General features: G+C 37.3%; 1 protein-coding gene across 2 annotated transcripts in view; it reads left to right on the top strand.

Moving 5' to 3' along the window:
- Positions 1 to 11,852, top strand: part of RFX6 (regulatory factor X6) — a 58,268-nt gene extending 46,416 nt beyond the window's left edge. For both annotated transcript variants that reach the window (XM_058566394.1, XM_058566396.1), the window contains 8 exons: positions 388 to 532; positions 1,859 to 1,968; positions 2,919 to 3,036; positions 4,505 to 4,627; positions 5,293 to 5,499; positions 6,618 to 7,130; positions 7,993 to 8,205; positions 10,892 to 11,852. In XM_058566394.1, the coding sequence (XP_058422377.1) occupies positions 388 to 532; positions 1,859 to 1,968; positions 2,919 to 3,036; positions 4,505 to 4,627; positions 5,293 to 5,499; positions 6,618 to 7,130; positions 7,993 to 8,205; positions 10,892 to 11,067 (1,605 nt within the window). In that variant the 3' untranslated portion in view covers positions 11,068 to 11,852. The remainder of the gene's footprint in view (positions 1 to 387; positions 533 to 1,858; positions 1,969 to 2,918; positions 3,037 to 4,504; positions 4,628 to 5,292; positions 5,500 to 6,617; positions 7,131 to 7,992; positions 8,206 to 10,891) is intronic.
- The last annotated feature ends 954 nt before the right edge of the window (positions 11,853 to 12,806 follow it).

Genomic DNA, 12,806 nt, shown 5'->3' with positions numbered 1-12,806 from the left:
AAAAAAAGTAATTTTTAAATTAGGAATACATGTTTGTATATTGTTAAAATCTACTTCCCTTCCCCTCAAATGATTGCTTGCTTTATGAAGGTCTCTAGCCCCCTAAATTTTAAAGGACTTAGCTGGGGATAGTTCCAGATAAGAAATGTAATAATGTAAAATCCTTTTTTTATGACTGTGGGTAAAAAAAAGTCATTTTCTAAGTCTAAATGTAGTTTGCAAACTTTTAACAGAAATGATCATGAGTCTTAGCTATTGCTTTAAAATAAGAAAACAGTTATTTATGATACTTTCCCCTCAAGGAACTATTTCTCTAGAAGCTAAAACTTTCCTTTAGATAGACCATCAATGATAGAGTTTAGTGTCTCTTTTACTTTCTTTATGTAGATTGCCAGACCGGCTCTCTTTGACCAGCATGTAGTGAATTCCATGGTGTCTGATATTGAAAAGGTTGACTTGAATAGTATTGGATCTCAGGCCCTTCTCACCATTTCGGGCAGCACAGACGCTGAATCTGATATCTACACAGAACGTGAGTCTTCTCTCTTTGTTTAGAGCAGGGTTTCCTAACCTTGGCGCTATTGACATTTTGGGCTGGATAACTCTTTGAAAGGGGGAGAGGCTGTCCTGTGCATTGTAGGATACTTAGCAGCATCCCTGGCCTCTACCCACTAGATTCCAGTAGCAGCTTCCTTCCAACAGGTCTCCAGACATCCCAAATGTCCCCTTGAACTACAAAATCATATCTATTTGAGAACCCCTGGATTATAGAAACATTTTTAATAAAAAAAAATTTGTTCTATACTTAAAAACAGTTGTACTTACTAATTGTGGAAAACCTAGAAAATATAGAAAATATTAAGAGGGAAATAAAAGCCATCCATAAACTCATTGCGTAGAAATAACTAAAATAGAAATAACATGGAAATAATCAAAATTATTTTGAATTTTGTGTTTTCTTTCAATTTTACATTACATGCATATAAATTTCCATATGCTTTACACTCTTGGCATCATATGGTGTATGATGCATATCAAAATGATGTCTCAACTCACTACTGCTTTTCAAAGCAGAGACCCCCCCGCTTAGATTTGGACCATCTGACAGAACTTACCAAGCCAATATCTGTGACTAGCCAACCAGGCTCGATTTCCAAGGGATAACAACCCAGTATTTCTCCCTCACTTTCTCTCCCAAAAGACAAAAAAGAAAATGCAGCCACCTATAAGCCATAGCACAAATGATGGACTGCTCTTGGGGGACAGTCCAACCTCAGCCCTGCTTTCTATTTCCTAACATAAAATTATATTACCCTTTGAAATTCTGTAAATCTCAAACTCTTTAATAAAATGGTAGTTCTATACTGCCCCTTTAAATTTTACGTGATAAAAGATTATTCATGTAAGTGACTCAATTCTGCAGTGCAGAATTTAATTTTTGCTAAAGATAAAGAATATTTCAGAAAGCAGGAAATCAACAAATTTAGTTCAGTTCATTCATTAGCTTTCAGCTAATCTGTTGCATTTCGTGAAAGCATTGGATTCAAAATGAATAATCAACTATATCAATAACCTACTCTTCCCTAGTATATCTATATTTCTATAGGATATAAACCTGTATTTCAATATGTACTAAGATACGTGTTCTTATGATTAAAATTTTGAAGAGTAAAGTACTAAAGATTTTTTGTTACTGTTCCCAGGATATGAAATTAATTCCTTTAACACATTTAACAGTCTACCTGTCTTTCCCTTTTATGCTATAAAATTATTAATAATTTCTAGTTTTAGATTTTCTCTTGGGTTCAAAGTAGAGTGAAATATTCTGCTTTCTTTTTTTTTCTCTTTTACATGGTAGATGACTCTATCACAGTGTTCCAAGAACTGAAAGATCTGCTTAAGAAGAATGCCACCGTGGAGGCTTTTATTGAATGGTTGGATACTGTGGTAGAGCAGAGAGTTATTAAGGTACTTTTCAATGACAGATTCAAGAAATAAATAAATGCTAAACTGGCTGTAATTTCTTGAATCGTGGTGGTGGTGAGGGGTGTGACAGGCGTGTATGAAAATGCTTTGAAAAGTTTTTGAAGCCGTACAAAGAAGGCAGCCAAAATATCAAAACTAGGACTATGTCAGATTTTAGAGTGTTGAGCATGTATTCAACTCTGTTTATCTTTTCTTGATGAAGGACTACTAGACACTATATCTTCCCTATCAGTCAGTAAAGTTACAGCTGAGTAACCAGGAAAGATAAACTTGAAAACTGGAAAGATTCTGGTGCTTTTCTAAAAATCAAGTTATCATAAATGCTGATAGAAAATATGGTTTTAACTATTCACATTTTTGAATTCCAGGAGCTCAGTATTTTATGGTTTCTATGTGGTTTCTTCAACTCTTTCAGTTAACCTTGAAGTCATCCATCATGAAACGAGGCAATAAGAACAAATATATCCATCACTAGTTGGTGTTAGCCATGCCATATCAAGGAAACTAGTTCTAGTGTAGGGACTTTTTTTTCTCCTGGAAGGAAAACAGATTATCATTCAAGACCAGGGGAGTCGGAGTTAATCATTCACAGAAATGTATAACCCTTCCTTCACACTTCACCTTCTGTTCTTTTTAAAGTTCTGTCAAAGAAAAATTACCAGATAAAATATTTTGTGAATTATTTCATTTTGTTGTCCAATTCTATTGGGTAACAAAACCATACAGAATAAAGATCTACTAACCTTAACAATGACAGCAAAGACAGACTAAAATGAAAATCCATGGACAGATCACTTTATTTGATGAAATAAATGGCGTGCCAGCCATCTGTCCGTTTGTCGAACAGTTTATCTATCTTTTGATTTTATGTAGGATGCATGTAGTAATGAGATGACAGATTTGATAGTTTCATTCCGTTCCTTTACTTTTAGACCAGCAAACAAAGTGGAAGATCGTTAAAGAAGAGGGCTCAAGACTTTCTGCTGAAGTGGAGCTTTTTCGGTGCTCGAGTAATGCATAATCTCACCTTGAACAATGCATCCAGTTTTGGTATCCTATGTGCTTTATAAACTCTTCTTAAATGAATTACATCATTCATTCCCCAGTTACATTTCCTATCAGTTTTTAAACATGTGGCCCCGTCACTTCTCAAACCATATCTGAATATTGAGCCAGTAGAGAATGGTAGTTAGGAGCCTGCGGTTAGACCCCAGGAGTTAGACCACGTGCAGAGTTAAATCTTAACACTACTTTTCTCTGGCTGTGGGCTTTAGCCAAGCTAGATGCTCTTTATAGAAGGGAGAGAATATTCCTTTCATTGGGTTGTGTAGGCCTTTAGTGAGATGATATATATAAAATATATTGCCTAGCACCTGGTAAACACTTAATGAATAGCAGCTATTATCATTACATTCCATCATGCTTGGATAAATTTTCTTTGTTAAACAAGAAAATAAACAATAATTAATACATTATTTTCCAAAGGCTACTCATTGCAATATGGAAAATTTTTTCATCTTTTCAGGGAACCCATATAGCTACACTCCAAGAATCAAAGAGCAAAAGACATGCTCTTATATGTTTCTGAACCATCTTTGCTAATCTGTCTGACTTGTGAAAAAAATTGAGTCATTAGCTTTTTCACAAACTGAATACTTTCTTTTTCCTAAAATTTCTGGGATTCTCAGTTTGTAGTTATAATGCTATTTCATGGACAGTACTTCTGCATTTAGTAGTTGCATTTCGAGAAATCTTGACATTATAAAATAGGTTACAATGAACTAAATTGTTTTTATGTAATTTTCAATGGAATTAGATAAAATCAGTGAGCCTTTATTGAGGACTGAACAAAATGTATTAAGTATATTATTTGAGGTATCTTGCTCATATTTAAGATTTCTTGAAATACACAACATTGAAGCCTGACTTTATTGTGAAAAAAAAGACTTGTGCGGGAAAATGTTGAATAGTTAAAAGACGTTAAAGATTTTCCAGGATGTCCTCAACATGAAAATTACTCTTTTGCTTTTTTCAAATCAAAGAGTATTTTGTTTCAAGTTAGAAAGACATCTTCTAACCCTATACTTTTTTCGGACTATATGTTGGCCATTGTCTAATTATTTAGTACAAAGTAAACAGAAATAGAGCAGAGTAGAGCTCATTCTCCCCAGGTTAAAGCTTATCACACTCCGGTGTGTGCCCTCTTAAAGCATAAAGCATGTCTCACTTTCATCCGTATTTTCCTTTGATGTAATTAGTGGCCAAAGAGCTGGCAGGACAGTACACACAGTGAGCTGGGCCGGCGGGACGCAGAAAGATTAGAGACCCAAGTTAAGCATGTTGGTCTTAGCAGGTCATTTAAAGTCCAACAAGTATTTGTTTATTTCAGTTGCTCCTTGTAAAGTGTTGCGAGATGGTCACAAAGATAACTTGACTTCTGTCTCTTTCTCTTTCCTTCTTTTTCTCTCCCTAATTTCATCTCACAATGCCCTCTCCCCATTCCCCGTCCATAAACAAGGTTCTTTCCATTTGATCCGAATGCTTCTTGATGAATACATTCTCCTGGCCATGGAGACCCAGTTTAATAATGACAAAGAGCAGGAGTTACAGAATTTATTGGACAAGTATATGAAGAATTCAGGTAATTTAAAATATATATCTTGTTTTGTGTATTGCTTTGTTTAAACCTGAGTTTAAGAATTTATAGGCACACATGGTAAGTGGGTTTATAACAGTCTCAGAGTTTTTCCCCAAACATGTCACTAACACAGTACACTAATACTATTGGAGTACTGTTTTTACTTTCCTCCATTTATACATTGAATAGTCAAACTACTTTATTGGAAACTCTGAAGGATACAAATCCGTGTTCTGAAAATTTAGATAAAATTGGAGAGGTGACTGTAATGCAAAAAACTATAATTCAAGACAACATTTGTCATATACCAAGTTACAAATGGTGTAGAAATAAGTTCTATGGGAGTTTAGAGAAGGAAGGAATGTGATGACTTACATTTGATGATCTATTTGGGATGTGATGACTTGCATTTTGAAGACTGTTCACTCCAGGATGGATCATTTAGTGCCCTTCAGAACACACCCATACCCACCAATATTCAGTTCACAAAAACCAGTACCACTGCCAAGACCAAAGACCTGCCAGCCTTGTTTCCCATGGAAAACATTTCTCAGGCGTTTCCAGATTTATGATACAACTCTAAAACATTTCCAGTTTCTTTTACTTGGGCTTATCTACTAGGAATATGGGGAAGATGTTAACTTTCCCACTAAAAAAAATCTTTCCAGATGCAAGTAAAGCTACTTTCACTGCTTCTCCGAGTTCATGTTTTCTGGCCAACCGTAATAAAGGGAGCACTGTTTCCAGTGACACTGTGAAGAATGAAAGCCATGTGGAAACAACCTATCTTCCTCTGTCATCCAGTCAACCTGGAGGCTTACCCTCTGCTCTGCACCCATTCCCTGCTGGGAATACGGACAACCTGCCACTCACAGGTACGCTGTGAAACAACCAAGAAAGCCACTTTGGCTTCAGTACATCTCACAGGAGCTTATTTATTTGTTTTTTTAAAACTGGTAACCTCCAGGCATTCCAAGAATAAAAAAGGCTTATCTTAACCGACTTATCATAAAGCTTTATAATATTCTTGTGATTTTTCAGCATTTGTCATTCACATTTTTATCAATACCATTATTAACATAGGTATCACACTTTGACACACTCTCTTAGTTATATCAGAAGTACAAATAATCAGTTATCTTCATTTAGTGGAAGAAAAAATTAGATTAGATGTACATAAATCCTTAAGATGCTTTGAGAGTCCAAAAAATGGGCTGCTCATTTATTTTTGGCTTTTGAGGAGACTTTATTTCTCATCCATTAAAAAATGGATTTGGCCGTTTTAGGACATCCCTTACAATAATTTTCCTCTTTGGTCTGGGGTCCCCTTTGTGTGAATCTGAATGTTTAGTGGCTTGAACTAGCTCCTAGATAATACTTTAAGTCTGTGTATTACCTTACATCTTTTTTTGAATCCTTTTATATACATTACTTCATTGGACACACAGAATTTTAAACTCGGAAGGGCCTTATAGTTCAGAAACCTAATTCCACCAATGGAAAATTGGAGGCCCAGGGAGTTCATGGCATTCGTTAACTCATTGCTCATCAATGGTATTTGCAGAATATTTTGAATTGGCTCCTTTGAAGCTATGGTCATTGACATTATTGATTTTTTCTTTTACCCTAAAAATCAAACCGTTTAACATTCAGCTTGTTTTTTAATTATGGAGGAATGTGAACAGCAGACCTCCTTGCCTTTCTCAAGCTTGAGCTCTAACCGTCTTCATATCAGTGAAAGCATGAAGCCATCCCAGACTTTCTTCCATAGTCACTAACTCCAAACATCTCTAATATTGTGAAATATACATGTGTTGTGATGGTGTTTTCTAAACTTATATTCTTGGTGTTCCCAGTTCTGTTATTTTTGGAGGGTAGGAATGAACCAAGTTGGAAAAAGGTATATTAGTAAATCTTTTAAAATAATTTTTAAAGATGTGAGCCCATCTATTTTGATATGCCACTAGTGAATACTCTGATAATTTTTTTCCAGGTCAAATGGAGCTTTCCCAGAGCACTAGTCATCTGATGACACCACCCATTTCTCCAGCCATGGCGAACCGAGGAAGTGTCATTAACCAGGGGCCAATGGCAGGAAGACCCCCAAGTGTGGGTCCAGTACTGTCAGCCCCATCACACTGCTCAACATACCCAGAGCCCATTTATCCTACTCTCCCTCAAGCCAACCATGACTTTTATGGGACCAACTCTAACTATCAGACTGTGTTTAGGGCACAGCCTCACCCTCCATCAGGACTCTATCCTCATCGTCCCGAGCATGGTCGATGCATGACCTGGAGTGAACAGCAGCTTTCTAGAGACTTCTTCAGTGGCAGCTGTGCAGGGTCTCCGTATAATTCTCGGCCACCTTCCAGCTATGGACCATCCCCACACTGCCAAGATTCACACAGTATGCAGTTTTTAAATACAGGAAGCTTCAATTTCCTGAGCAACACAGGGGCTGCCAGCTGCCAAGGAGCAACATTGCCTCCTAATTCACCTAATGGTATTGAAATTTTTAAAGATTTTTTCCTGGGTTTTGAAATGGCAATAAGGCAATATCAGGCATTGAGTTCCACCTATGCTGAATAGCACGTCATCTCATGTAAAACGTCTAAAGATCATGGACTCTTAGACATTTGGAGCTAATTTCTGCCACATACCAACATATCCCTAATTCTTGTGGCTTTCTTAAAGTTGCCTTCTAAATGCCAGACATGATGAAAAATAATATGTCAAACCATATGTTTGAGACCAACCTTAATAGCCCAAAAGAAGAATGTTCTGTCCTTTGAAAATATTAGTGAATAATGTTTCTTCCGGAGAGCTAGCAGCAGATCTTAATGATTAGGACGAAAACAGTGCCCCTTGTTAAGCTGATAAAACACTTGAAGTTAGGGAGTTGGGAAAATCTGTGGACTTTTTTAGCCACCAAAATAGGCTCTGCGTATAGGCTGCACTGATTGCCTTTCTCCTAAGTGTAAGCCAGTCCTTCTCCCAGAAACAAGAATCTATAAATAAAACTGGTATTTGACAAGTAGTGTAATCTTTGTGAGAGGCCAAAAGTGCTTTCTCTTCTTCATAGGCAGATCTTGTTAATTTAGATAAGGGAAATATGAGAGAGGTGTAGGCTTATATCTCAAAATTAGTAATAGAATAACTCGTATGTATTTTTTAAAAAACAAAAACAGCATAGTGAACCATATCCAGATATAAGCACAAATCCAACTCTATAGTAACTGTAGATGTGAATGTAATATTTACAATGTGATATCTTTAGGGTCCTACCCTATCTTGTCCCTTTTTTTCCTTCTTGGAAAATTCTGTGTAATAAGTTAGCAGTACATTCTCGACATTTTCTGTTATAGGCTACTATGGGAGCAACATAAACTACCCAGAGTCTCATCGGCTTGGAACCATGGTGAATCAACACGTTTCTGTCATCAGCAGTGTTCGCTCATTGCCTCCCTACAGTGACCTCCACGATCCACTTAACATTTTAGATGACAGCAGTAGAAAGCAGAGCAGCTCATTTTATGCAGACACATCACCCTCCGTTGCATGTCGAACTCCTGTAGTAGGTAAATTATTTTAGTAGTTCTTGAAAACATTTTAAAAATGGTTAACCTCAGGTATGCAGTATTACTTTGGAGGGTGACTGCTGAGGTAAACTGGGCTTCCATGTTCCCGTAGATGATTTATCACTTTGGATCTGAAGTTATATTTTTGTATCTGTTAGTAACAGTCTTGCTATTTCTCAGCATATGTGTCATTGTGCAACCTACTGCTAGATCTGTTATTCTTTCCAAAAAGAATATCTGGCATCTATTATGTATGCAAAAAATTTATATAACCTGTCAAATGCAGTCTAAAAGATGATAAGTTTTATAAAGACAGTAATGATGTCTTTTTCTCACTCTCTCTTGTTCACTGTCGGACCCAGGGGCAGTGCCAAGAGGTGTCTTTGGACCCCATAATCTCCATCAGTACCCTAAAAACACTCCAAGTTAAAAAAATAGTGACTTGTGATAGAGGTTACTATCATTTTCTCTTTTGTATATAAAATGTGGTTAGACATCTCTGTAGAAATGTTGCTACTTTATTGTTCTACAACATACAGTTTAAGTAAAAGTGAGCAAAACAGTGTGTTTGCCATGATGTCCCCTAGCATCTTCTTCCAACCAGCTGGCTGTCCCTAAAAAAACCCTGCAGTTTATACTAGATGCATCACCAGCACCCAGCCAAGTGTCTGCCACATAGTAGGAATTCAATAAATCAGTGAGTTGAAAAAAGGGGCAAAAACGTATTTTAGAACTGTTTGTTTCTAAAATTACTAATAAGGTATCACAGGGCAAGAATATATCCACGCAAGTATCAAGCAAAGTGTTAATGTTTATATGAGGTGGTTGGAATCTTCCAATGGAATTGATTTCAGACTAGCATATGCTAAGGGCATTGATACCAACCGGAGCATAAGGGAAAATGAGATAAATTCCATCTCTCCCCACTCAGTGTGCTTTTCCAATAATTCAACAGGAAGCACTTCTTCTCTTCCTGTGACCATCACAGATGCTCCCTGAGTGGAGTCCAGCAGCTCATCTTATGCTATCTGCAGATGGTCATTGCTTCTAGGTTACTCTAATGAAGCAGAAAATTCCACTTCAGGAAGTTTCCTTTCCGTGAGACTAAAATGTACTGTGTTGCTATTGTTACTATTAGTTCTGTTTACTTGTAGAGATAGTGGAAGCTATGATGGAACATAGCTTAGCTGTAGGGTGGATTCTAAGCTTTAGTTGTCAGAGCTGGCTTACCAGTAAATTGCAAAGATGGCGTCAGGGTGAAAGAGGGGACAGAGTGAAGGGTAAGGAGCGTAAGGGAAGTTAGGACCCGCTATGTGTTTCCTTAGTTATAAAGCCTGGTTTTTGGTAACAGAGGAGACGGTAGTTAGAAATGAACAATGAGAACACAGCAACCATAAATGCCAAAAATGTAGTGTTAGTGAGCCAGTTAGTCAAATTTTTTGAGAACCTACTATGTGCCAAACTTCATTCTAGGTGTGAGGTTATGGTGGTGATCAAGACAGAGTTCCTGCCTGTAAGAAGTTTACATCCTAGTAGGGAGAGTTAAGGCAGTGAATATATAAACAAATACATTAAAAAGATAATTTCAGGGGCCGGCCTGCTGGTGTAGTGGTTAAGTGCACGCGCTCTGCTGCGGCTGCCCAGGGTTCACAGGTTCAGATCCCGGGCGTGCACCAGTGCACCGCTTGTCAGGCCATGCTGTGGCGGCGTCCCATATAAAGTGGAGGAAGATGGGCACGGATGTTAGCCCAGGGCCAGTCTTCTTCAGCAAAAAAGAGGAGGATTGGCAACAGATGTTAGCTCAGGGCTGATCTTCCTCACAAAAAATAAAATTAAATTAAATTTAAAAAAAAGATAATTTCAGATACTCTGAAGTCAATTAAATAGGGTAAAACAACAAATAGTAATGGAGGAGCTACTTTAGGTGAGGTAATTGGGAAAGGAATCCTAAGGCAGAAACATTGGAGTTGAAAGCTGAGTGATAAGAAGGAGGCACCGATGTGAGGGTCTGATAGTCGAGCTCTACGCAGAAGAAATAGCAAGTGCATGGTCTCTGAAATGGGAACAAGTTTGGAAAATTCAGTGGGCAGAAAGAAGGCCAGTGTATTTTGAGCATGGTGAATGAAGAGGGTGGAGTAAAATAAATCAGAAGGCAGAGACCAATTCACATAGGGTGTTATGAGGAGCTTGGATTCTGTTCTAAAAGTAATGAGAAATTGTAGCATTTGAGAAGAAGAGTGACAATTTGACATGCGTTTCAACAAGATTATCCTGGCTCCTCTCTGCAGGGTAAGAGGGTGGAGCAAACGTGAGGGTCATGAGACTAGTTAGGAGGCTGCTGTGTTGGTCCAGGTAAGAGAAGATGGTCGTTTGGACTACAATTGTGGAGATGCAGATGGAAAGAGAAGGTAGATTGGGGATGTATTTTGGTGATAAAGTTACCTGAATTAAAGTTTGAAATTGACTTTTCTTTGTGAAATGTGTAGAATAAAGAATTTCTGGGAGAATAGTAAGGGGGAAAATGGAAGAAAAGATAAGGATTGCTCTAAGAAACCATACACACCCAAATTTAGTACAGATGTGTGTGTTCTAAATGCAAAAACAAATACAGAAGCTTAAAGTGAGTGGCACTTGGAGAGAAAAGAAAATGTAAATTTTCAATTGCTGATTATATTTTCCCTTACAGCATCCAGCTTGCAAAACCCAATTCCTTCCTCCTCGTCCCAGTGTATGTATGGAACTTCCAGTCAATATCCAGCTCAAGAAACCCTGGACTCCCATGGGGCAAATGGTAGAGAAATGGTGTCCTCTTTGCCACCCATCAACACTGTGTTCATGGGGACAGCAGCTGGAGGCACTTAAATCAACAATGTTGGGTGGGGGTTGAAACTTTTAAAATCTCTACTGCTCAAATATTATTCACTCAGGCTGCCATCAGAGTAAAGAAAATGGAATATGCAGTGGTAGGACATTGTTTTTCAAGTTACTGGTACAAAGCTGTGGACGACTCCAGAGTGAATGAAGAGACTTGCAGAGTTTGCCTTGCACACAAATTGTTTAGAATGCGATCTCATTATTAATCATAGTTTCAAACATTGTCACGTGGAATCAGTGGAGCTTTGAAGATGCAAACATTTCAACTCTGAAGATCTAATATTTCACTTCCTAAGTTATTGAAAATCTGTATGCTGTTTCCTCTTTGGTTTCTAAAAAAAGAGAAAAGTTTATTTAATGTCTCTGAAATACTTTTAATTTATTAGGATCTCAGAATCATTGTTTACTATCCCTTATTTGACAGAAAGTCAAAAGTGTGTGTTCTACCTCCTATGGAAATGTTTACAAGGTCGAGACTTAATTCAATTCAGCCTAGACCAGAGTTGCTTGACTTTCAATTCCTGTGCATTAGTGTGATGATCTCTGTTACATAGCGATATTCCAATTCTATGTAACTGAATGGAGATTATACATGCTTTCTCTCTTTATTTAAAAAAGATAAGAGAAATAAAAGAAATAAAGTATGGAAATATTTTTAAAGGCTTGGTTGCTCTCCGGGCTGGTACTGTTTCTGAAGAATGCTGGGGATTTGCAGGAAACGCTCCTTTGAATATCAAATTAAAGAGTAAAGCTGGTTGGTCAAAACGCCATAATTCAAGCACATTTGCATATCAGATATATGCATATAAATATAAAGAAATTGTGCCTTGTAGGCTGTTTGAACTTCTACAGATTGGGAAGCAGTCTTTAATTGAGCACTTTGCTTAGACACTGAGAGTGAATGAGTGTTCTGGGATTGTCCGGATGCAAACACAAATTCAGAAGTGAAGGATTCATTACATATAAATTAATACAATTTGCTATGCCATCTATCTAGCTCCATTGCTTTTTCTTTCACATATGTCTTAGCTGAAAGGTTTGTTTTAAGACTCATGGCCTATAATGGGAAACTTCCATTTACTTTGTAGGCTTCTCCTCTAGTCTCACGGAAGGCCTTCTATGATTTGTATTAAGGATTGAGTTATTCTGTAAGCCCCAAATACCCATTATGCATCCTGATGTCATTTGGTAAAGACAAGCTGTGGAGTTGTTTTCAGCAAGCAATAAACAATTATTGTGGACTTGGAGTGTTGCTCCCATTTGCTCAGTAGTGTGCTCATTAGTATGCAGTTTATGAGCTAATTAATTGAGCAGAAAAATTTTGCAACAGTAATAAATCATGAAAATTAGCAAATTGAATGTTCTATTCTTTGCTGTGGTCATCTTGCAAGAGTACAAAAAGAGTGAAATTAATAAGGGCTTGGACTGAAGTAGAAAACAAAACAGTTTTAATAAGTGTTTGGACACAAGTCTTGAAAATTAAGAACCAAATTTCCATTGCATAGTAATTAAATATATATTCAACATCTATTTTGTGTCAGACACCTTGGAAAATGCAAAGATGAAAATGAAAATACAAAGCTGAAACAGACACCACCAATACCTTTAATAAGTTTTGATGTAACCATGAAGGGTTGATGCGATGGGGAGTAGAAGCTCACTGAAGAATGTTGAGTAAAAGGCAATGTGAGGAAAGTGATGTTCAGGGAACATTTAGTGGCAGTTGG

This window comes from Diceros bicornis, chromosome 23, assembly GCF_020826845.1.
Source record: "Diceros bicornis minor isolate mBicDic1 chromosome 23, mDicBic1.mat.cur, whole genome shotgun sequence".
Taxonomy (NCBI): domain Eukaryota; kingdom Metazoa; phylum Chordata; class Mammalia; order Perissodactyla; family Rhinocerotidae; genus Diceros; species Diceros bicornis.
Note: the sequence above shows the minus strand (reverse complement) of the source record. Positions and strands in the feature narration are given on the sequence as shown.